Source organism: Vigna unguiculata, chromosome 2, assembly GCF_037176805.1.
Source record: "Vigna unguiculata cultivar grain cowpea cultivar isolate G323 ecotype 2 chromosome 2, ASM3717680v1, whole genome shotgun sequence".
Lineage (NCBI taxonomy): Eukaryota > Viridiplantae > Streptophyta > Magnoliopsida > Fabales > Fabaceae > Vigna > Vigna unguiculata.
The window spans coordinates 33,434,204-33,459,083 of NC_140793.1; the positions used below are offsets into that span (position 1 = coordinate 33,434,204).

The following is a 24,880-nucleotide window of genomic DNA, read 5'->3' on the forward strand; positions in this document are numbered from 1 at the left end:
ATGTATACATGCTTGAATGAAACAGTCATCAGAAAAGAAATTAGAATCTGGAAAGTCAGTTTTCTGATTCTTTTTCATTAAAAGGCAGAATAAAATGTAAATGCGTAACATAAATTAAATTAGAGCAAACAAAGTTTTGTAGTTAACGTTTCGAAAATTGTCGTTTATTTGTTTGGTTAAGCTCCTTTAGTTGTTTTTTACTTTTAACTTTATTTTTGGGAGTTCTCGCATGCCGTAGATGGCGCGCTACCTCTTTCTTATAAACAACAACAATGCGCATAAAGATAGTCCCAGAGAGTTTCCAATGTTAGAAACCTATACTATGCGTTACTCTTCTGCTTCGAGTCACAGACTCTGTTAATTTTTTTGTAACCAACACTAGTAAAGTGGCCAGAGTTCTGTGCAACACATCACGCAACGTTTCCAGTCTCCACACTTCACTAAAATGGTAACGTCTGAACTCTCTAATAACCACCACCACCAGCACATTAGCAGCAACAATTCTCCCATGGCGAAGCCCAATTCCCGAAACAAAAACTCCTCTATATTCCTCTCCGACGGTTGCCTTTTCCTTGGAGGAGCATTATCCGCTCTTGTCCTCGTCTGGGGTTTCTCCTCCTTCACCACCTTCCCCAACGACACCCTCAACTTCGAAACCCTTTCCCAAAACGACGCCGCGTCGTCCCGCACTCCCGACTTAACTTTCGACCCTCCAGACAAAACCTTCTTCGACGACCCGCAAATGGGGTACACCATGGACAAGAAAGTCCGGAACTGGGATGAGAAGCGCAGGGAGTGGCTCAAACTCCACCCTTCGTTTTCCGCCGGAGCACGAGAAAGGGTTTTGATGATCACCGGGTCGCAGCCGGAGCCGTGCCGGAACCCTATCGGCGACCACCTCCTCCTGCGGTTTTTTAAGAACAAGGTGGACTACTGTCGGCTACACGGGTACGATATTTTGTACAACAACGCACTCTTAGACCCCAAGATGTTCGCGTATTGGGCCAAGTACCCTGTGGTGCGGGCCGCGATGATGGCCCACCCGGAGGCCGAGTGGATCTGGTGGGTTGACTCGGACGCGTTGTTCACCGACATGGAGTTCAAGCTCCCTCTGGAGCGTTACAAGGGGCACAACCTTGTCGTTCACGGGTGGCCCCACCTGATTCACGAGAAAAGAAGTTGGACGGGCCTGAACGCCGGCGTCTTCTTGATCCGAAACTGTCAGTGGTCTTTGGACTTCATGGACTCGTGGGCCAGCATGGGCCCGCAGACGCCCAATTACGAGAAATGGGGAAAGACGCTGCGGTCAACTTTCAAGGACAAGTTCTTCCCGGAGTCAGACGATCAGACGGGCCTGGCGTATCTGATCGCGATCGAGAAGAATAAATGGGCGGACAGGATTTACCTGGAGAGCGATTACTACTTCGAAGGTTACTGGAAGGAGATCGTGGGAACGCTGCAGAACATCAGCGAGAAATACACGGAGATGGAGAAAGGGGTGCGCAGGTTAAGGAGGCGCCACGCCGAGAAGGTGAGCGAGAGTTACGGTGACACGAGGGAGGAGTATTTGAAGGGTGCCGGATTCAGTACAGGGAGCTCGCGGAGACCCTTCATCACGCACTTCACCGGTTGCCAACCCTGCAGCGGAAAGTACAATGCCATGTATTCCGCCGACGATTGCTGGAACGGAATGCACAAAGCTCTCAATTTCGCCGATAATCAGGTCCTGCGCAATTACGGTTTCCGGCGCCCCGATCTACTCCTTAACTCCGTTTCCCCTCTCCCTTTTGGTTATCCTCATCCATGACATCATCATCATGACGATTATGACCATGACCCCAGGTAATTCTTTAACTAATCTACTAATATTCTTCACCAATGTCAACTAATATTCCTGAACCAGTAGTTTATTTATTATTATAAAATATTTTATTCCAGTTTAAGTGATAATTAAAATGAAAGGGATCATTTCATTCTTCCCGAATCCCCAAAATCTATTTTAATTTGTTTGGTGCTTTGTCCCATATTCTTTGGTAATTTTGTCTCCCTCACCTTTTTTTTCTTTTGACTAAATAAATGCTCTTTTTGATTATTATTATTACCTTGCTGTGTAAATTAGAACCCAACTATTCTGGTTCCCCCGCCGAAATATCCTCTCAAACCACCGGTGACAGCGTAAAGTGAAATCCTCTGTAATAATTATAAGATTTTGTTTACTTCCAGTAAATAGAGTATTCAAACGGTTATGTTTCTTAAAGACTATTAAATTATTATATATATAATACGTTGTTATTCACTATTGAAACTTGGATATTGTACAATCATTATTAGCAGAGTATTATTTTCTAATGAAAAAAATGGTATTTCATTTTATCTCAACAACACCGGTCCTTTTACTGAACCAAAGCTTTGCGTAACATCCAGAGTTACATAGGCATAACAGTAGTGAAACGTGAATGAAGACAAATAGGAAGTGGTGAAGAAATGAAGGAAGTTGAGTTTGTGCACACTGACAAGATTTGAATATGGTATGGATTGGGGCAATCGAATGAAATGATACCTTGTATTATTGCAACATGCGGGTAGGGTGCCAGTTACGTTGTTGTTTGTGGCTCAACCAACATCATCTTCAAATCATTCACTCAATCCAAGGAAGTCAATCTACATACACCCAACAATGTTTATCATTACTAACTGGATTATTGATTCTGACAATCATGGCATTGGCTAAAAGACCACTTTTACTAATTTTTTTTTGCATTCATACAGTTGATAAGCTGATTTTTTTTGAAGAACCTTTTCTTTGTTTGAATCTTGAGGTGTTTAAAATGTGCAAGACAATTCCAAAAAATGGAACACCCTACCTTGTTTGTTGTTTGTTGCGGAAACATTTTATCGTGGATGTAATAAATGCTTAATTTTGGATGTGCAGTGTGAAGGACCCAGTGAGGTTGGATACATTTTACTGCGGACATGGATAGATGATGGGCATGAGCATGTGCATGTGCATGAGTACAGAGCTTTCTTTCATCGATCTGTATTATTATCGGGATTGTGGGGTCACACTCAACACTTATACCATTTAGTACCATACCCACCCATGTTAATATATATATTAGTTACTGTGGTGACGGACTTTTTTGCCTGTTTTTCTTTCCCTCTCTTTTTCTCACCAGGCTAGTGGCTGCACGTGTTACATATATACAAGTATAGCAAAATAACGGTGTTAAGCTCTGTGACCTTGTTATGGCAGATGTTTTAGTGTACCCAAAATCAAGATGGCCCAATAAGCCATGGACTGTGGCGTGCATTTTTGGAATGTGAGTTTTTCGTTTGCAAACCCTTTAAACTCAATTCTAAATTCAGGAGCCCAAACGATTCTTGAAAAAAAATCCTCATCTAATTGACTAAAATTCACAAAAATTAAGAACTAATTGAATTCCTAACAAAAATAGAGATCACATTGAACAAACACAACCAAAATGTTTAAGGCTTCTTTTTGTTATTCATTACAATTCACTAAAATTGATTTATGATTGTAAGTTTGTTAATATTAATAAATTAAACTGTTAACACTTATAGTTTTTTTTTTTTGTCTTTTACCGTCATTCGTCAGTGAGTGTATTTGCTGTTTTGTTATATTAGTTAGTGATTATTGTATTAATTTTTTGGCTGATATGTTTTCCAATTTATTTGCATTTATTTGGTGAATCAATTCACTGCTCTTTTACAACCCATTTTGTTGTTTTTTTAGTTACTGCATCTCAATCCAACCTTCAATAAACAATTTCTTTTGTGAGCGCCTCAAACTGCTCCACTCCAACTTTTTCTTCCTGCACCTCATGGGTATAGTGGCAAATGTTAGTCATTAGTTTTCTTTTATTAGTGGGAGAGTTAAAGTCACAATTAAGGGTATCAAAATGAGTTAACCAATTTCATAGAGGTTGATTCACCACAGGTTGAGCTAAAATAAGTCAACTCAATCTAACTTACTTTTTTGTGAGCAAAAATTTTTGCAACTCGATCCAACCCATCACAGATTGGTGGGTTGACTCACTTACGAATATTTTTATTTTATTTTTGTAATTTATTGCATTGGAGTGAGAGTGGAGTGACTCAATTTACTTTTTATATTAGTTGAATCAAAGTGTTCATCTAGTTCTCGAGATATTATTATAAAGATAATAGTTAAAGTTTAAAGTATCAACATATAAAAGCACATAAATAAATAAATCAAACATGCAAATTATTCAAATATTATTGAACAATATTTTAGTATTTAAAAATATTAAATTATAAACTTATATAATTAGAAGTAGTAAATAATTATAATAAAAAAAAAATTGTAAAAAAAAAGTTAATAGCGTTGTTGGTGTGTTGTGGTCAACCTACTTTCAATGTGACTCGACCCGTTTAATCCTTAAGTTAAGTTTATAATAATATATTTCGAAATATGTAATTCAAAAGCTATTTATAGATTAAAAAATATATTTCAAAATGTACATTTTTTAATGTTTTTTTATTGGCAAGTAATGAAATATATTTAACAGAGCATTTAAGATGCCCAAACTCTTTAGAACCTACACACCAAGTGATTTTCCTTACTTAGTATACATAATTATTATTAATCCAAGTTCAACACTATTATTTAATAAAAGATTGGATAATTTACAGAAAAGAACTCATATAGAAGGACCTTGTTCTCGTAAAAGTTCTTATGATCTGTGTTAGTGTTTATGCTTTGATTTTCTTATATAGTCTAATGTATTTTTCTTTTAAATATATTTTTGAATTTTGAATTTGAAAAATGTTTCTAAATTCAAAAATATATTTTGGAATACATATTTCGAAATATAATTCATTAAATACACATTTCGGAATATAATTCATTAAAAAGAAAGGGATTGTGCATAACTTTTAGCTTTTTATTATAATTTATTGAGAGATAATTTGAGGTTTATGAATTTTATGAAGGTAGAGTAAGAAAAGAAGAGAAAGGTGCCGGAAGAGACAGAAGAAACAGTCTTTCAGTACTTGGATCGACACTACACAACAATGGTCAAGGAGATCGGAAAAGGTGAGAGAATGAAAATTTGAGAGGAATTGCGAAACTCGTTGCTGCGAGACGAAAAATTCATGTTTGTAAACATAAATAGATTACCAACTTAAACCATAGGAGGTCAAGAAACTTAAACCATAAATTGCATTACAGTACTTCTCGTTCTTCACCCCCTGGATGGAAGAACTGTAAACCCATTAAATCCGTCTACCACTTTCTCCTCTCGTGGTCGATGATCTATTCATACATTCCCCATACAAATTGAGGGGGTAATAAATGAAATTATCAAGTAAACCACAGTCACAGAAAGATGCTGTTAACCAAGGAAATTTGTTGAGTAACAACATGCAAACTCGTTTTAATACAGCCTCTGTATCACGAGCTCAACTTTAGTCTAAAAAATAACATCTCTATTTTGTGATTGTTTCCAGCATATACTTACAAACGGGCTTCTCTGAGGTCCTCACCGGAACTTTGATTTGTGTTGTCCGAAGTAGAGGCATTTCCCTTTTGTTTGGCAAGCCTTTTTGCCATCCTACGGTGCTTCACTTTCCCTGATTTACCACAACAATCCGCCTCACCACCTAAACCAAGGTGTATTGCATAAAAGTCAGAGACAGCATGCATAACGCGATCAATAACACAACAATACATTGATAAAAAAATAGTGAGCATGTTCTTGGAACCTTCCTCAGAAGCATTTGATCGAACAGGTGGAGCATCGCGTGCAACACGAGTGGAAGTCAGAGGCAACAGCGGTCCAATAAGTTTTCCGCGATGAACGGCTTCTTCCTTCAGCTTCTTCTTCCGAATTTTCTTTCGCTGGGCCCTGCTGAGCTTCTCTGTTTCTGAGTCATGCTCTTCGTCAACGCTAGTCGAGGAGTTGTTGTCACTATGATCCAAAGTACCTACATTTCAACAATGTTTCTTTCAATTCTTGCTTGCGATTGTTAAAGCATGGTTCTTGCTGTCCAAAATCGTACCTGAAATAACGTCAGAAGCAGACTCTTCGATCAAGGGTTCCGCAGGTTCCAACTCTCGTTCGCGCTAGACGACGATAAAAGAATACTATTAACCTTGGAATTGAAAGAAAATAATGAGAGGCAGAAAGATATACCTGAGGAGAGGAGGGATATAGCATATTAACGATGGCTTCATTGAACCTGCGTTTTCTGTCATTAGGGTTCATCAAACCAACATCAAAATTTGAAATTTAATGTGACACTCGCGGAGATGGATCTACTATACAGCGTCGAAGGAGGGATTCGTTTAAGGTTCTGTCTCTCAGTATTTTGGGGTTTGTTTACTATCAATTTTTAAAAAGGTATTATTATTTGATATCTAATAAATTTCTACACACATTTTATTTTTATTATTTAAAGATAAAATATTCTTAAAAATAAATTGTGAAGTGGTGCATATACAGTATACAAAAAGATATTTTATTTTAAAATTATTCTCAAGAAACTGCGTTGTCATGACTTCTTTTAACCAATACTTTTCAACAAAATATTATCATCAATGGGGGATGGAATACAAAAACTCTAAAAAGCTTGAAAACTTAGTGATATTTATAGCGACGTTTCCAGAAATGAATTATACGTACTAAATACATTCTAAGATTCCAAATAGTGGACTCTACAAAATATAACTCTGGATGTATAAATAAATTATTTATAATAATAAATTAAATAAATATAACAACATAAATAACTTTTTTAGACCGTAAGTTAAAAAATTTCTATATATATATATATATATATATATATATATATTATTTTTAGTAAGACTAAATCTTAAACAAATTATATAATACAAATATCAACCTTTTTTTTTACACATATACTAAGCTTAAATAGTTAACATGATTTTTACATTTTATTATTTTATATGTGATAGTCCAGTGCCACCTTACCATCACTACAAAGCATGGGGAAGCCAGGAAAAATAGAGTCCAATGTGAGAAGCGCAGTTAAGTAATTAGCTTAAATATATTTTTTATCTTTTAATTTTATTAAAAGTTCGAATTAGTTTATTTTTAAAAATTTAAACAAATTTAGTTCATATATTTTAAAATATGTGAATTTAATTTTTTTAAGTTTATTTGACGTTACAAATGTATTTTTCAATTAATATTAAAATGAAAATGTGTCAAATGGTATAAACAAATTTAAATATTAGTATGGAACGCGTTTGAAACATCAAATAAACATAAAAAAAATTTGGTTAAAATAATTAAATTCATTTTTTTTTTACATTTAAATAACTGAATTAAATAAAATTTTTAAAAAGAATTCATTTTAATTTTCAGAGAAAATTAAAGAATAAAAAATATATTTAACTATTAAAAAAAAATTGTAGTTATACAAGGTCAGGAATTGCTAATTTTAAAGGCCCTTCTTTACGATTTTGTTAAACCACAAGCTATAATTTATTCAGTGATTTCTTTCTCAGCATTTCAATTCTATGCTTAATATAAGGATTTATTCATTTTCATTTGGGTAAATGGACCAAACAAAAACTATTTTTCACCTCGCTTTTCAATTACATGATAACTTGATACATTTTACATTCTACTTCACAACCTCTAATCTCATTTCACTCCCATAATCAAATTGTTGAAACATAAAACATATTTTTAACACTGTATCCATTTACCAACTGAGGGAACTATTGTTGTAATGATTAAAAATTATTGAAATGTATTAACTAACTTTATTTAATATAAATAAGTTCTTTTAATTAAAATATAATGATTTTTTTATTGTTTAAAACAATAAAATGTTTGAATAAATTAAAACTCAATATCTCCATGTACCAAAGAAAAATAATATTGGGAATACTCTTAGAAATTACTCCTTAATATTAATGTTTTTTGCTTCGATTTTATTTGCTTTTTTTTATATAAAAGAAAAGGTGTAAGGGATCAAAGGGTAGACATAAAAGAAAAAGTCCAAAGTCAAAAGCATGGTGTCTGCGCGAATGACTGATGTGAAAAAAAAAAATGGCTTAATTGGCTCACGTTTTTTGTTGACTCGTCACTGGAGGATGACAAGATTGTGAGTTAAAGAGTGAAGAATAACCCTAAAAATTCAGCACATAAACATTGACTCGCATCATTTCCCTTCTCACATTTTTATTCTTCTGTGAACAAGAAAAAATATATTATATTATATTCATCAGGCATGCTATGCCCATGTAATTTATGTTCGATCCAAAATATAAAAAACGTTGATTATGATCTACACCTGTGTCCTGTCTCTAAAATATTTTCTATACAGTAACTTATTTCAAATTTTCAAACATTTCTACATTTAATATGGGTAATTAAACCAATAAGTAATTACGTAATATCATTTTTATAAATATTAATATTTTTAAACATGCAGGTCTAATACTAAATTAGAAATTAAATCGATAAATAATAACACTATATCGTAACTTTATTCTTAACGTAATACCATTTTAACAAATATTATTCGTATTTTAAACAGGGATGCCTAATGCTAAACATTTATTTCACAACTTAGAGGGATATGGAATCTTAAAAATAAGACTTAGTTATCTAACATGTGCGCATATCTTTAACTGAATTAGATTTGACTTAAGTCGAGTTAATTAAAAAAAAATTATGTTAACTCAACTTTGAACTTGTTGAATTTGGACTTTCTTTTTGAAATTCAGCCTTACCGCGATAACTTTAAAGTTATGTTTGAATATTGTAATGGAGTGCAGAACAGAACAAAATGAGATAAAATAAATTTGTGTAAATACAAAACCATAACTCTTTTTTTTTTGCTAAGAAACTTTTATGGTAGTTTTTTTAATCGGCATTTTTAATGGTAAATCTATAAAATAAAACCTTTTTTTCTATCACATTTTTCAAATTAAAAGAAAATAAAATGTTTATATTAGATGGAAAAAGTTGAAATCCATTTCACCAAGTTTTACACATTTTTCCTGCGATCACACTTTCATTCCATCATCTTCTGATTATTTACTCGCACTTTGGTAAATAACAAACAGTAGTGTATATAGAAGCAACAAAATCACTATGAAAATATCAAAGTTCTTTTGATAATTAATTTGGTCACACATAAATCATTTTAAATATTAATTGCCAACAACTAACATCGGTTGGAAAAATCCAAAAAAAAAAAAAACTGTTGCAGACTTTATATTTGTAGCATATATGTATAGTTAAATAAATGGAATAACAGAGGCATTTTGCTAAAAGAAAAGCCAGGAGTTTAATAGCTTGTGGTACGGAATTTGGTCAAATGCAGATACCATTAGTTCTTCAAACTTAAATAATAATAATAATAATAATTATTATTATTTTTATTTTTATTTTTATTATTGTTATTACGATGATGATGATGATAATATAGAATGGACACGTGCGTAATACAATCATCAATCATGCAATAATAACACTTTCAGGCGGCTATTCTTCAAATTTCACGACTAATCAATCGATCTCACACTCATTATTTAACTGACTCTTCTTGACCCTCAATCCTTGGTCAGTTATTAATTTTTAGATTTAATTTTTTATTTTCACAGATTAATAAAGATACTTTACACAAATTATTTCTTTTTTAAATTACTTTTGCTGTAAATAATTTTGTTATTTGCTAAAATAATTTTTGTAATCAAGAATATTTTAGGGCACAAGTCTTTGTACCCCAGCACTCAGCCACATCATTAACAAGGTTAAAAATAGGGACCAATATCCATAGCTTACATGCACTTGTATAATTTATCATTTCCCTGTCCCAAAATAGTAAAAAGAAAAAGACTCTGTCTAGTTTGTGATGTTGGCCATTTCTAGCAACCGCTCAATCTTCTGAATTCCAAAAGGCACCAACAATTATTTAAAAGCACATTGACACCACATTTTACCATTTTTTTTACCATTTTCATATTTATAAGTTAATTTGTCTTGAATTACAAGTTAATTTTAAGATGATAAAAAAAGTGACCAAATGTAGGTGTCAATCTATCATTTCTCATATATATATATATATATATATATATATATATTTTGAAATTGACAGTTTATGAGTGTAGCACTTTAATTTAATGGCGGAAGCTAGGCGGCTATAATTAAAACATTAAGATTATATTGGAAAAATAGTTTAAGAGTAAATAAATTATGTTGTTGCCAACAGAATGGAAGTGTCCTTTCATTCCATGAGTAGTTTGGTTTCAATTGACAAAAACAGTGACACGGAGTTATAAGAATAAAATCTAAAAATTATTATTTTTCCAGTTAAGTAAATTTAATAAAATAAAAGTTTGAAGATGATAGTTATTTTAACACAAGCAAATAACAAAAAATCACATGATTCACATATTTTTTAAAAACAAGAAATCACATTATTCAAAACATAATGTTGAAAGAAGACAAGCATGGAGGATACATTTTATATAAAAAAAATAATCATAGTAATAATATTATAATTAAGATGCTGATCCATCCAACCTCATTATTTTGACCATGAATGCGATGAGTTCGCATATGCATTAATGATGATATGTTCCGCCGACGGTCAAGACAAAAATCACGTCTGAATCCTGAGCTGCCCCATCCTCAAGTCGTTGTCTTTTATTGACATTCCATGCAACAATGCACCCTCCTTCATCATCGTTACCCTCAATTTGAACACGACAATCTATAAATACAAGTTCAAAAGCAGAACACCAACATCGTACTATCTTATAGCCACCATCCACATCCAATTTTAATCATCGTCATCCCCACAGAAAATCAAACCAAACCAAACCAAACCAACCAAACTAGTGATCTAAGTTATGGAAGCTTATTCCAGCTCTTACCCTGCAGCGTCCAAATCTAATTCTCTGCTTCATTCTGTGAGGAAGGCACAAGCAAAACCTTGGAAGAAGGCGCCGGTGGCACCAGTGGCACCGACACCGATCAGAGTGTACAAGGTGGATGCTATCAACTTCCGCGACCTTGTTCAGCGGCTTACGGGTGCACCCGAATTCAACCCTGAACTGCATAATCAACTTTTCCAAAGGGTTTCACCTATTGCTACCGCGCCCCCAAGCAGAGACAACATCGTTGCACCACCCTCAACTGTGTCCTCCACGAACTGGTACCAGGGGCAGAAACCTCAAACATTGGAATTGAATTTATCATCTTCCTCTCCTTATAACTGGTGCTCTGTCCCTCGCACCACCCAAGGAACCATGGCCACCTTGGAACCGGGTCGGGTTCTTTAGTTTTTCTATAACTTCTTTTTTTCTTCTTAATGCTATTATAATGAAATAACATAATTTAAACCATCTCCTTTAGCTATATATGTTCAATCATTTTCTCTGATGCAGATAGTTTTTGTCCACAATTTGTTTCTTCTGGACTTCAACTATCTAGATCTAGGATCCAGCATATGCTAGCTAGCTACACCTTTTTTTCATTTATGTACTCTTATGTATAGATGAAAAAATATAAATTGAATAAAAGTTGAAAAGTTTGGTTGATCACTAAGGCTGTTTCATTAGGAAAAAAGTTATACGAAATGTGCAGATTCGTGTGATTGGTGTTAAACTGAATTGAAAAGAAAAGTTATAAATTCAATATGGAAGAGAGAATATAATTCATTTCAGGTCGTTTTTAAGTAATTGAATTCAAGTGTGTTTTGATACACACGTAGCCCGAAGTAAAATCGATAAATATTTCACGAATGCGATAGAATGCACGTGGGGAAGATGAAACGAACTCTAAGTGAGAAGAAAAAAACGTTCAAAAGAATGAATTATACAAAACCTGTTTGTGGATAATTTACGAATTACACGTTTGTAAGACTCGTGTTTCACTGCTGCATCACTACGCAATCATATATTCTGCTCATTACATCTAGATAAGACTAAGTTTGCTTCATCATAATATATTAATAATAATTGTTTTCACTATAATCAAACAAAGCACGTGTTGTTCATTGTCCATGGACCTTCAAGTTTTCCAACTTGACGGGCCACATCCAGCCCAATTTAAATGTTATTTTTAGAGTGAAAACACACTTCCATGAATCAATCACCTAGAGTCAACACACTGATTGTAGCATGTACACTTTTTTTTTTTTTTTTTGTTGAAGTTTTTCCTATTGTGAACTTCAATCAATGAACACCAAGTACCGTCCAATCGTCGGAAGTATGACTACAAGATTTGAATCCAATCTAGAACATGGAGAATGTTCGAAGACCAATGTAAACTTAACTTAAGAAGGCGATAAAATAAGTTATAAGTAATCTTGGACTCGGGAATTGGACACAAGTCTTTAATAAGAGATTTTGTTGATTAAGAGGTTTTGATTTATTAATTCCTGTAACTTAAGAGATATTTTAGCAAAAGATAAAGAAGATTGTATTTTTAATTATTTTATCTTTAGAGGGTTAGAGATATATGATTTGAAGTTTTTGGAACAATAAGTAGAAAGGTAATCCATAGGTCTAGGAACTTGAATTCTCTAACTCAAAAAAACATTAACTTTGAATTACATTATTCATTTATTCGTAATTCTTTGGTTTAAAACCAATTTTATGCTCGAACAACTATTCAGTGTTGTAAAAAAATATATAAGGTGACCCTGATACGTGTTTTATATAAACATGGAGATAAATATAACCATGTTTTTCTTAAAGATGTATAAAGGATATGAAAAAAGCCCAATTATTAAATTTTCAGATTTTAGATTTAAATTATTCAACCCAATTGGAACGCTGTCCAGCCCTGGTTAAATTTGTGTGAAATAGGTTAACTGCTTTTTTGGTTGAAAAAAAATCTTTAATGCCACATCACATAATTGCAAAACCTTGACACGTCAAGGTGTAGGTTGCGGTGGTGTCCGTTTATCATTTTCCCCGAAAACAAATCTTTTACGTATTTTTTTTTATTACCTCCTTTATTTCCCACTTTTCATATTCGTCTAAATATAATTTTAACTACCATAAAATAATCATTTATCCCGATTTTGATTCTCATAAAAAAAATTCATCCTATAAAGTTTTAATTTCTTGATTTTAGTTTGTTTAATTGTAGTCTTTGTATATTCAATAAATGTTTTGTGTAAATATGGGGGCATGATCTTTTGCGTGTCGATATTTATACGTGATTGTGGTTAAAAATGGCACCATTAGTTTTACAATAAAAATTCAATGAATCAAGCTTTTGAAGATATAAATGTGAAGTCATAGAGGAAATACTGAGAAGACTGATCAGCTTTGAACTAATACTTAACTTGACTAAATTGATACATAATCTATTCATTTAAGGTTTGATTAAAAGTATTTAATTAATTAAAATGTGAAGAAATGTAAACGTAAACATAATTAACAAAGAGAAAGGACATGTTTTTCAAAATTACGAATTAAAAGAATAAAAAGTGTCTTTAATCTCATTTAAAATGAAGAAAGGTTGCAGAGTTAGAAATAAGAATGAATTAGAAAAAGGCAATGGGAAATTAGAATTAAACGTAAACAACAAAATTTAGTGGTTTGTGAAACCTGAAACGGCGTCGCAGAGTATGGTCTTATCTGGTGAAGGAGGGGGAGTCTTGAGTTGGGAGGAAGTGGCGATCGAAATCTGGTAAGAGGCTGTCATCAATCAATCAATCAAACCAAACCATGTCGTGGTTTGCAAGGACAATCGCAAACTCACTCAGACTCGACGACGACGACGATATCGACGACGACAATGGCGGTAACCTAAAATCCCCTCCGCAGAAACCCGAATCAGAACCCGTTCAACCCGATTCCGCATCCACTCCAAGTCCCACTGCGCGCGGGGTCAAAGAGGATTTCGACGAGCTCACCAAATCCTTTTCCCGCCAGATATGGGGCGTCGCCTCCTTCCTCGCCCCACCGCCTGATCCCCAACCCCGTAGTCCCGACGCCGATCTGAACTCCTCCGACGAAGATATTATCGCCGGAATCCGTAATGATTTCGCCGAGATTGGTGGCAAGTTCAAGAGCGGGATCTCCAAAATTTCTGGCAATAAGACGGTATCTGAATTCACCAAGATTGCTTCGAGCTTCCTTCAGCTTGGATCCGAAGAGGAATACGATCTGGATGGCGATGTCGGAGTTACCGAGGACGTGGTTGCCTTTGCCAGAAGCGTAGCGCTGCATCCAGAAACTTGGCTCGATTTCCCTCTTCCTGACGATTCCGATTCTGATGGTATATCGACTTTTTCACTCTTGGTTATGCAAATTATGCTTACCGTTCCAATCGAAATTTCGAGATGATTTATTTTTACTTCTAGACATATATATAATAGTTGTGGCTATCCTCGCAGTTTGCCCTAATGGGCTTCTTAAGATGTTCATGTGTGTATTTTAGATGATATTTGATCGTGGCTGATGTTTCACTATATCTGGAATTTTGTTGCTTAGATTTTGATTTGTCCGATGCGCAACATGAGCACGCTTTAGCTGTTGAACATATGGCACCAAGCTTAGCTGCTCTTAGAATGGAACTGTGCCCCGGATACATGAGTGATGGTAACTTTTGGAAGATTTATTTTGTACTCCTGCATCCTAGACTCAGCAAAAGCGATGCTGATATTTTATCCACCCCCCAAGTGAGTTAAATTTTATTGGCGTTGGTTTTCTATATTCGTTGCATTTGTATAGTTTTTGTCGGACAAATGTGAGTTGATGCCTCTTAAGTAAAATGATTGTGTTGTTTTGGTTTCTTTGTCTGATGCTCTTAATTGCTTTAACTTTCCTCGGGTGCTACTAATTATTGAAGCAGAGAAAATTAAGGTATTTCATTGTTCAGGGTAAATATGGCATTGGAATCTTACAACGTAATCTTAAATCTTGTTATGAAAGTCCTTCATGATTCATGAAGTTATAAGTTATGTGTGATCCCTTTTTATCACTGCAGAAGTGTCCAGCATGCTCCAAAATAAACAGTGTCATGCTTGTCACATTTGATGTTAGCTATGTGGTAATTGTGGTATTACTTGTATCGTGCTTGCCTTTGTTACTACCAATTGTTTTATGTGTGCAGATAGTGGAAGCCAGAGCAATGTTAACTCAGGCCTTAGACAAAAGAGGTAAGGAAAAGAAAGAATCGGACTTATCTGCGGGAGGCGATATTCCTCCAAAAGAGGAAGAACAACATCTCCTTGTGCCAAACAATCCTCCAATTGAATCTCCACCTCTTCAGGCATCTGTTGTTGAAGCAGTCCCGTCCGAGGTTGAAATGGAGAAAAATGCCACTCAAAGTGATGCTCCACAAATTATTGTCAAGTCCGTGGTTAAAGAGGAACCGGTAAAGCCATCTGCAGAACAACCAGCATCTGGTTCAACCAATAGGTTTTTGGATGAAACCTATGAGGACGATGCCGATGATTGGTTGAAAGAAGAGGATAGTTCTGAGATGGTTGGTCCCAGTGGAACTTATATTGAAACTGGTAATGATGAGGATGTGTCATTCAGTGATCTTGAGGAGGACGATATTGATGTACATGAAAGTCATAAGAAAACTAGATCAGGCTCTGACTCTTCAACAAAAGACTCCCGAGATTGGGTTCAGTTAGGTAGAAGTTCTCCTAGCTCTGATAAGGATAGGTTCTCTGTTGAAAGCAAACATGCTGGTTCTGAGCATTCAAGTTCTCGTAATTCTGTGACCAAGGAGTCCAGTGATTGGCTTAACGTTGATGACATTGATGTAATATGACAATGCCTTGGAATATGTCCCAGAGGTAAGTTTTTTATGTGATTCCCTTATATTTTGTGAATATCTGCATATAGTATGTGTACTCTTCTGAAAGACTGTCTGTAAATAAAACCAGTCTCCACTGGGCATTCTGCTGTGTATGGTTATTTATTGCACCGTACATAAACTAAATCTTCTATTTGATATCCGAATTTCTGGTAAATGGTCGTGATGAATATTTATTTAAAAGATGAGAACAACGACACTTTATCAACATATACCGCAGGTGTTATCTGTAGCAAAGTTTCTAAGCGTCCAATGCCATAGTCTTACTAGGGCTATTTGGTTCTGAGCTACCTAGAATCCTAGATGCTTCTTTTGAGGACTAAGTACCAAATTAGAGAACCTTTCAACACTATTCTTACAGACATTAAACATGTAGCTGTTATGCTTAAACGTCAGATATCTGAAGTAGTTTCTGCTCACTACTTGTATTTGGGCTTTGGTGTTTCTCTTGACTTTACGAAGATTCGTCTTTCTCTTTTAACTTTCATGCTCTTTACACATTTCTCGATGTTATTTTCTTTTTGAATTTTAATTACAAAATATTAATTGGTTCTGTTCTATTGTATGGGGTGGTGTAAATTACAGGATTAGCTATGTTGACAGGTTACAGCCTAAAAGATAGTTGCATATTGTATTGATAAATAATCTTACCTCTTCAATATTAATAGAAGACATGGAAACAAAACTAAGATTGTAAGATTAATTGTTATTGGACAACTTATAATATAGATGCTGACAGGATTGTTTGTTAGTAAATAATTAATTTGGTCCTTGCAGTATCATTCTCTCTTTTATTTGAAATTTTTAAAGTTTCGTACCACCTACCGTGTTAGTTTCTCTGTTTCTGAAACTGTTCTCGTGTTTTTTAAGTGTAGGCTGACTTAGGATTTCTTTCATTTCCCTTCTCCAGTGGGGTATCTATTTGATCTTTTCTCTAAAAAAAAACATAAATATGATTCCTCGGGATTATATGCTACACATAGTACTCAATTAGTGTCCTAAACTTGTAGCATTTTGTCTGCGATGCTTTGTTTAGGAATTTATTTTGCTTAAGTATATACATTTTTTGTTTCTTATATTTTTTTTCATTATTAATGGTTAGACACGAGATACTAGTGAATATTTTGAAAGAAAATTGGTTTTAATGACCAATAATAATAGTCCAATTTTTTGTTGTTAAAGGTCATAAAACCTTATGGTACTTATTATGCTTAAATATTTTTAGAACTAAGTAAGAGAGGGAATGAGAGCTCGATGCACAAATTAATGGTTTATTAGATTGTTTTTTTTTTTTTTATCAAAGTTAACTTTACTTTTAGTTAAGGAGAGCTATTTGATTTATAAAATGTTTTCCACTTTTGTTAATTTTTTTATTACAAAATATGATGTATTGTTTTATTTTGTCCTTTATTTTTATGAATATGTGCAACAAACAAAAGTAATGAAAATAATTGTATTGTTTGTGTTTTTATTTTCTATTTTCACTGTTTTGCATATGACATTTGAAAACAATAAGTAAAATAAAATAAAATAAAGTGACATTTTTTGTAACAAATGAATACATGTTTTAGAACTAAATGGTTCCAAATTGTTACCAAGTTTAGTTATCTAGATGAAAGTGACAATTGTTGAACGTGGTATCAATTTTCATTGGTTTATTGTATTGACGATAATTTGAGTCCATTGTTAGTTGTGTTGTAGTGTTGCAAATTTACTAGCAATTAGTTTTAGTTTAGTGATTGTTACACGAGTTTTTGTAAGTAGCAGAACATGCTCATGACATTCCTCTCTGTAAAAAGGAATTTAGATGTTGTAAATATGTAAAAAATATCATGTGTCTTGTTTCTTTTCCTACTTTGAACATTCCAATCTGTGGCTATTTCTCTATCCATACATGCAAGTAGAAATTTGAATTAGATTTTATTTTCGTAGCAAGCGTCAATATGAGTTGGAGGATGATAGCCAGAGCCAGTACGTTTTAACGAACTATTGAAAAAAAAAAGGCTTGTGTTTTATTTTCTTCATTAGCCAAAAGAAAATTATTAGGGACTAGAAATCACGTGGGATTTTATTAGCACCTGTCTTGTTAAAACAGAAGGGAAGGGAAACTGTTCATGTCGACAAAAGGAGAGGCTGGTTTTGTTGTCTGCTTCGCCCCTCTCTTAAAGGTGGGCAGGCCTAATCCTTAAGATACTAATTATAAGTTGGAAGCTTTTCGTTTGGAAAATTATATCTTGAAAGTGAAAGTTATTTTTTTTAATAAAAGAAAATACACGAGAATTAGTTGTGCTAGAAAGAAAGTATCGAAGTGCCCTTTTGAATTAAAAAATATAATTATACAAATAGTTTTCAACATCAATGTATCATTTTCCTTAATAAAATCACCGGATCAAACAAAAATCAATGACCAGAAATTGGAACCAGAATATCAATAAAACTTTCTATGTGGGTAAATGCTCATCATGCACAAATTAATTTGTAAAAAGTGATTTCTGATCGTGTAACGGCCTTGGATATTGATGTGAGAAGAATGTGTACAATGATCATCAAATCAAAACGCAAGCTTACAATGTAGCCAGCTGCTCACTATTTCAGAGTAAAATTAAAAAGGTAAATTAAAAAAAAACTATGTACAGAGCTATTTAGGAGCGACATTGATAAAAGTAGAGGAAATAATTGAGGGGGGTTAAGATTGTGACGATCTAATTAACGGGGCCGAAACCGCCGGAAAGGCGTTCTAATCGAGACCACAACAAGCTTCCGAGTGATAATTTTGGCTTGGCTTCCACTGTGTCGTTGGTTTGGTGTATAACCGAAGAGGAGGAAGAGGATGAGGATGAAGATGATTGATGTAGCCTATGGGGCGACTTGTGATCAATAACCACGGATCCACCCGTCTCTCGTCTCACCAATTCCACGATATTTGGGTTCACTTCTTCTCCTGAACAATCTGTCACAAAGAATGATCCTACCGCTTTTCCTCCCTCCGTTCCGATCTCAACCCTCGATACGGATAACCCATTTTCACGAAACACCCGCGTCACATTCGACAGTAGCCCCACCCTGTTTTCAGTTACAATATCCACTCTCAATCCCTGCACCAGTGCACCACCAGTCATATATTTATATACATTCAAAATCCAACATCTCGATGTTTAAAAATACATACATGCGACACTCTGCGCTCCACTGCAGCGATTAAGCACAAGGCCAGTTTTTGCTTCTCGCTTTCGCTGGGAATAACTGAACTACCCATCTGCCTTATGTAGTACTCCTATGCATCACAATATAGCACGTGTTAGAACAACAGACCCACCAATGATTACAGTAAATTGAGATAGATAAATTATTATGTACCTGATGAGCCATGGATCTCTTGGAACTGATGGCGGCGTGGAACACCACATACTGCATGTCCGTTAACACGCACACGGTGTCGAACAACAGCTTAGGCCGGTCCCTGCTCCTCACGTTAACCACCAAGTACCCTTTGTCCTCGCATTTCCCGACAGACACGTGGGTCCCATCACAGCCTTTCTTGTGTTCCCCGCTGCTGTCTCCGTCACACGCGCGGCAACTCTCGTAATCCCTGTCCGCGTACATCAGCTGGTGGAGCCTCCGCTCCCTGTGGGTGTGCCCCGCCCCCAACCTCGTCACCCTCACCCTCTTCCTCTCTCCCCTATGGGCCGCCACCACATTCTCCAGCTGCTCCTCCACTAGGCCCAACCGTTTTGGGTCGCTTATGGGCCCAGCTTTCAACGCGTCTTCCACCAATATTATACAGGCCACCCTGTCGTTGTGGGTCCATGCAGTTGCAGCGGTAACGACGCAGCCCAGCTCAACCAACACCCCTGCTAGCTCTGATAGTAGGCCCGCTCGGTCCATCCCACTCATCTCCATCGCTGTTATCTCCCTTCCCACCACTTCTTCCTCTTCTCCTTTCTCACTACCCCCTTCTCTATCCTTTAAAATCTTTCCTTTACTTCTTGTCACGCACAGTTCCTGCACCATTATTATCTTTATTTCAAATCCTTCAAATCTCTTATTTCTTTCCAATCTTACTCTTAATCTTTTTATTTCAATTTTGTTTCTCAACTTTAACAAATTCGCTCTTTTTAGTCATAATAAGACAAAAAATTGTCTCATCAGGTATGCATTTATGTAGAGAAATCTCAGTGTGATATCGTTAAAACGTAATTTAACTAACTCTTCAATCCAAAAGTTAAATTACAATATAATTATAACATTCAGAGATTCATTTATGATGATAAAACATCAAGTACAACAATGTATTTGTATACTAACGATTTGAAGTGTGACGGCTTTATTTTTCAGTGCGAATAATATTTGTAGAAATAGACAGAATGTGACCTGCTGGATGTGGAGCATGAGCGTTTCGTCTGTGAGCTTCTTGCCAGCTTCATCAGTCACGTGGAACACTGAATTTTGCAATAAAGAAAAAGACCCACACGGCATGGATCAGAACCCGACTATTGACGTACGTTTGCAGATAATGAGAGTGTCCTACCAAGTTATGGGGCTTGGTGTTATATGACGCATGCATGTTATAAAAAGTGATAAGGTATTTATTTAATAATTATACATATCTGGGTGGATTCCGGAAAATGCAGAAAGCTGAGGAATAAAAGGGACTCGTGAGGGAGACACTGACCGTCCATAAACCATCCACCATCAGAGGAAATGTATGATTTGGAAATGATGAGATCAAGATCTGTCAGCACTTGCACCATCTCCAGTAATATCCCCTTCCTGTTTGCACTATCTACCTGCTTTTACACAACACACATTTTATTTAATTAGTGCTTCATTTTTCTTAAACAAAATGATCAAGTCTAGCTCTTAATTAATTACCAGTTCCTTTACACCACTGTTTTAACCATTTGATTCTTTTTGGTGATTACATACTTCATGCAAAAAATCTTATATACTTTCTGTAAAATTAGTCTTTTTCTCTCTATCGCTAATCATCTTATCCCTATAACCCGTGACACTCTTTCCTAACGGATTACGTCATTTTGATTGAATACAATCAAATTTAGTTTTCTTAAAGAAGAAGAGCTTTTTCTTCTTATATGATGACAAAAAGCAGACTCCTTTTATGCTTTGTCATTCATATCCTCTTTTAATGGTTAAAAAATCAAGCACGTATCACAATTTGCATTGGCTTTTGGTAGCAAGTGTTAAGAGTGACAACTCAGTGTCTTTGCATCTATCTAATATAATAACATAATTTAACAATGATTAGTTATCATACTTAAGCGCCAAGTGGTAATGTGCAGAATGGACATTAATCTAAGCCAAAGAAGTAGTATTAGTACATACTATAGCTGTGGGTGATGAGGTGATCATTGAAAGCCACAAATGACGAATTAGGAACACACAACGTACACAACCATGATTAAATAGTCAATTACAAAATGATAATTTAAGATATATGCAACTTGAACATAGAGAATTAAATCTAACCTTCACCACAGTGCAGTCTCGGCAAGAATCATTATCGATGCAGACCCTGCCAACACATGATCAAATACGTGTAATTCATTAACGAATCAATCCACCACGATGCGGCTAAGCCAGAAAAACAATGATGTCTGTCAAATTGAACAAGAATAACAAGAAGACGACAAGAAATTGCCAGAGAGGTTGTGCAGCAGTACCTGGGAGGATGTATTCTTTCTATGAGCGATTCTATCTCGCGATCGATGTGAGCGTGGTAACATATATCCATTCTTTCTAATCAACTATTTGAATTTGGAGGCTATTGGGCAATAACCCCAGAACCTGAACTGCTATCAGTATAACAAAGATTCACAGGCTGTTAACGTAACATGTTAATTATCTATCAAAAAAGAAATAAAACCTCTCATGTTTCGAAACTTTAGGATAGAGAAATCATTTTTCCAAAGAACGTGAAAAATCAAAACAAGCAAGCTAATAACATATATAGATTAGAAGCGTTCAAAGGGAATGAACAGAAGCGCGTATAATGAAGCGCCGTATATCTCGTTTCCGAAGCGATAATTGTTGCGACATGTATCATAACAATTATCTGTTAAAACGGAAAAGAAAGTTGTGTGGAAATTGAGAGGGGTTTCCATTGATCGTAGCAGCGAAGGTTTGAAAAGAATTGGTGCATGAAATTGTTGCATTATGAGGAATTTGAGAAGAAAAGAGGTAAAAGATTAATGAGAAATAATGTGATAGGCGATTACCTGGTGTTGAGGAAGGGATAGCAGCAGGTGAAATACATTGAGTGGAGGTTTCTGTTTGAGAAAGAATTGGAGAGAGAAGAGGATGAAAGAACGGGCCAAATCTTGATATTTTCTATCTTTGGCACTGCGGCCTCTATTAGGAAAACCCAAACACAACCAAAATGCAAAATTTCTGGGTTCTCTTCTCTTTCTTATATGTTGTTGTACTTGTTGGGAGCTGCGTTTGTTCGTGGCATATAGAGATACGACACAAGAGTGCTGGTAATAATAAGAGAGTTGGTTCTTGGTTCTGGCTTGGGAAATGGGAACAAAGAGTAAAATAGAAAAGAGAACGTGTTGTGACAGGGTGAATCTAGTAACTGGGGCACAGGTAGAGTGTGAACTATTATTATGGTAATGCCATGTGTCCTTTGTTTTGTAGGTGTGCAGTTGTTGGAAGATGATGCAGTCAAATATTACTACTGATATTAATGACGTTGTTGCGGCATCATGATGATTATTTCCCTGTCCAAGGGGAATCCACGTGTTCGCTTGAAGCACTTACTGGGTTCCCTTCTGGAATCGTATCATACCTTGTTTCCAATTTCTACCCTTCTCTTGCACGTGAAGTCACACACCACAACTTCTAATCAGATCAGTGTGTAGACATACGTTTTAATTTTTAAAGCAACTACAGATACCTATGACTTCTTTTATGTTCTTAGAAGTAATTTAGAATGTCTTATAAAATCACTTTTTTCCTATTTAATATATATAAAGTAGAATATATTTTCATCTTATAATTTTTGTAATTTTTAATATTAAATAGTTTTTATTATAAATAATTATTTAAATTAAAAAAGAAGTTATTTGAAGATAAATAATAAAAGTAATTTTACTTTATAAAATAATTAATTTTACATTAAAACAGTCATTTAAATGATAAAAATGGAAATGTAATTATTTTAATGTATTTAAAAGATGGAATTAAAAAAAATATGTGTCGAAAAAATAATCCCTTTATATATAAATATGATAAATAAAATAACTTTTAGAAAAGTCAAATATACGATAAAAAATAATGACTAAATATATTATTGATTACCAAATCTTCAAATAAAACCTTAAGTTATACATGAAGAAGAAATTTCTAATTTAGTACTATGATATATGTAGAAACTATACAATTTTTTTAATTATCTAATTAATGTTTCATTTAAAACTGCATTTAGACTCTTTATTTTTGTTTGAATCAATCATGATATACACAAATCATTTAAATATATTCTCATCATAAAACAATTAAAATACTAATATTTAATTTTATAAAATAAAATATTTATATTAAATTATAATTATATTTTTATAAACTCAAACTAATATAATAAAAATATTAGAATCTCTAAAAAATAAATACTACTTTTACAACTTGCGACATAAATTGTTAATACAATGGAAGTAATACTCAAATATTGTATTAGGATTTGTATAATACGTTATTATATCACTTTTAGCAATAATTATTATGCAAGGATATATATATAATCGAAGGAAAGAAATGAGTGGATCGAAGTAGAGAAATAGAAGGACGTAAAGAAATAAAAGAAGATAAAGAAATCGAAGAAAAAGATTAATCAAGAGTTGATTATATATAATATAGAAAAATGGTCAGGGAAGAATTTAGGGATGATATTGAAAGAACAATAGAGAGGGGGCACTCGTAAGACAAGATTGAAGGAGAAGTTAGGGATATTAAGTAAGAACTGTTGGAAACAGGAAATATGGTTTAATAGGCATAATTTATGCAACGTCAATGATTTTTAGAAAATTATTCTCATTATTATATATTTTATTTTATTTTATTTTGGCATGATTATAGAAAAAAGGGTAAAAAATGTAAGTAGGTTATTTGTGTCTAAAAAAAATTGTAACAAATGATATTTACAACAAAAATACTATGAGAATGCATCCAACACGATAAAGATAAACCCACTAATGATGATTGTAACAAATTTGAGTCATTGTTTTAGTTGATTTTTTTTTACTAATTTTTATTTTATTCTTTCTTATTTATTTTCTAGCCTTTTTACGTTTTTTGCATTTACCGTTTTAGTTTATTTGTTTCCATGCCAATTTACACTTTTAGTTTTCAAATAACACGGTTGTTGAAAGTAAATTCTTATTTCAAGTTTAAATCTTTCTAAAAATCTAATCATTGAAAAAAAAATCTTAATTAATGTTCACGTATTCATAAAATTAGTTCAAGATATAAATGGTTTACAAATAAACTCTTTGTTAATCATTGAATCCTGAATTAAAATATTATAATTTAGATTGAAAAACAATTTATTTACTAACCCTACTACAAAAATTCACATCAAATTTATTTGATTCATTTAAAAATAAAAAATTAAACAAGCATCAAACCAAATTCTAGATAAACAATTACACAACTTATATACAGTATGATATTTATTTTTCTTATATTTTACACTAAGAATAATTTGTTAAACATATTTGACTACTGTTGTCTATATATCCCAATGATAAGAAAAACCAGAAGACTTATAAACAATAGGGAATTTGAGAATTGTCTACATATTGCAAAGAGTAATTTTGTAAACAAATACTAAAACAAATATAATGCTAAATTTACCTTAATCTTAAAGCATAATGAATTGATCTCATAAAAAATCAGAGTGAGAATTAAATTAAATTTTAAAATTTCTGTACCACAGGTAAAATTAGAAAATGTAACTTATTAATATCTTCATTCTCTAATTTTCATTTTATTTTTTATATCACAATTGTGTTACTAGTAATTCCATTCTGTTTAACCCTTTTTTTTAT

The 24,880-nt window shown here is 33.8% G+C and overlaps 5 protein-coding genes across 15 annotated transcripts; 3 read left to right on the forward strand and 2 right to left on the reverse strand.

The window, feature by feature from the left end:
- The first annotated feature begins 246 nt into the window (after positions 1–246).
- On the forward strand, positions 247–3,361 carry LOC114173684 (galactomannan galactosyltransferase 1-like). Of its 2 annotated transcripts, XR_003602544.2 has the most exons (3): positions 247–1,842; positions 2,425–2,528; positions 2,933–3,319. XR_003602544.2 is itself a non-coding variant. In XM_028058209.2 (2 exons), the coding sequence occupies exon 1, from the start codon at positions 446–448 to the stop codon at positions 1,805–1,807; it is 1,362 nt and encodes a 453-aa protein (XP_027914010.1). In that variant the 5' UTR covers positions 263–445; the 3' UTR covers positions 1,808–1,842; positions 2,933–3,361. The 2 variants fall into 2 exon arrangements, 1 of the variants encoding a protein (XP_027914010.1); XM_028058209.2 differs by lacking the exon at positions 2,425–2,528 and having other exon boundaries at positions 263–1,842; positions 2,933–3,361.
- A 1,731-nt stretch (positions 3,362–5,092) lies between these two features.
- LOC114173685 (uncharacterized) lies at positions 5,093–6,418 on the reverse strand. 2 transcript variants are annotated; one of them, XM_028058210.2, is made up of 4 exons: positions 6,177–6,410; positions 6,043–6,106; positions 5,746–5,967; positions 5,093–5,643 (listed from the first exon to the last, which is right to left on the reverse strand). In XM_028058210.2, the coding sequence occupies exons 1-4, from the start codon at positions 6,246–6,248 to the stop codon at positions 5,498–5,500; spliced, it is 504 nt and encodes a 167-aa protein (XP_027914011.1). In that variant the 5' UTR covers positions 6,249–6,410; the 3' UTR covers positions 5,093–5,497. The 2 variants fall into 2 exon arrangements, with proteins under 2 accessions (XP_027914011.1, XP_085523619.1); XM_085667493.1 differs by having other exon boundaries at positions 5,093–5,967; positions 6,177–6,418.
- Positions 6,419–10,755: 4,337 nt separating this feature from the next.
- Positions 10,756–11,569, forward strand: LOC114174046 (uncharacterized). The gene has a single exon (XM_028058787.2). It carries the CDS (start codon positions 10,877–10,879, stop codon positions 11,306–11,308), a length of 432 nt encoding a protein of 143 aa, XP_027914588.1. The 5' UTR covers positions 10,756–10,876; the 3' UTR covers positions 11,309–11,569.
- A 1,966-nt stretch (positions 11,570–13,535) lies between these two features.
- Positions 13,536–15,972, forward strand: LOC114173728 (uncharacterized). The gene is made up of 3 exons (XM_028058297.2): positions 13,536–14,261; positions 14,477–14,664; positions 15,099–15,972. Exons 1-3 carry the CDS (start codon positions 13,709–13,711, stop codon positions 15,768–15,770), a joined length of 1,413 nt encoding a protein of 470 aa, XP_027914098.1. The 5' UTR covers positions 13,536–13,708; the 3' UTR covers positions 15,771–15,972.
- A 2,318-nt stretch (positions 15,973–18,290) lies between these two features.
- On the reverse strand, positions 18,291–22,414 carry LOC114174255 (ACT domain-containing protein ACR1-like). 9 transcript variants are annotated; one of them, XM_085667498.1, is made up of 8 exons: positions 22,052–22,414; positions 21,497–21,625; positions 21,303–21,348; positions 20,419–20,605; positions 20,187–20,254; positions 19,173–19,817; positions 18,985–19,089; positions 18,291–18,910 (listed from the first exon to the last, which is right to left on the reverse strand). In XM_085667498.1, the coding sequence occupies exons 2-8, from the start codon at positions 21,565–21,567 to the stop codon at positions 18,518–18,520; spliced, it is 1,515 nt and encodes a 504-aa protein (XP_085523624.1). In that variant the 5' UTR covers positions 21,568–21,625; positions 22,052–22,414; the 3' UTR covers positions 18,291–18,517. The 9 variants fall into 9 exon arrangements, with proteins under 9 accessions (XP_085523624.1, XP_085523628.1, XP_085523631.1 ...); XM_085667502.1 differs by having other exon boundaries at positions 21,497–21,628; XM_085667505.1 differs by having other exon boundaries at positions 21,497–21,654.
- Positions 22,415–24,880: the final 2,466 nt, after the last annotated feature.

Coding starts and splice junctions, on each gene's coding strand:
- LOC114173685 (XM_085667493.1), bottom strand. CDS start 6,248: ATGAACCCTAATGACAGAAAACGCAGGTTCAATGAAGCCATCGTTAAT. Junction 6,107..6,176: donor TATATCCCTCCTCTCCTCAG/GTATATCTTTCT, acceptor ATCGTCGTCTAG/CGCGAACGAGAGTTGGAACC. Junction 5,968..6,042: donor TGCTTCTGACGTTATTTCAG/GTACGATTTTGG, acceptor GTTGAAATGTAG/GTACTTTGGATCATAGTGAC.
- LOC114174046 (XM_028058787.2), top strand. CDS start 10,877: ATGGAAGCTTATTCCAGCTCTTACCCTGCAGCGTCCAAATCTAATTCT.
- LOC114173684 (XM_028058209.2), top strand. CDS start 446: ATGGTAACGTCTGAACTCTCTAATAACCACCACCACCAGCACATTAGC.
- LOC114173728 (XM_028058297.2), top strand. CDS start 13,709: ATGTCGTGGTTTGCAAGGACAATCGCAAACTCACTCAGACTCGACGAC. Junction 14,262..14,476: donor TGACGATTCCGATTCTGATG/GTATATCGACTT, acceptor TTTGTTGCTTAG/ATTTTGATTTGTCCGATGCG. Junction 14,665..15,098: donor ATATTTTATCCACCCCCCAA/GTGAGTTAAATT, acceptor TTATGTGTGCAG/ATAGTGGAAGCCAGAGCAAT.
- LOC114174255 (XM_085667498.1), bottom strand. CDS start 21,567: ATGGATATATGTTACCACGCTCACATCGATCGCGAGATAGAATCGCTC. Junction 19,818..20,186: donor TCATGCTCCACATCCAGCAG/GTCACATTCTGT, acceptor ATAATGGTGCAG/GAACTGTGCGTGACAAGAAG. Junction 18,911..18,984: donor TGGAGCGCAGAGTGTCGCAT/GTATGTATTTTT, acceptor GCACTGGTGCAG/GGATTGAGAGTGGATATTGT.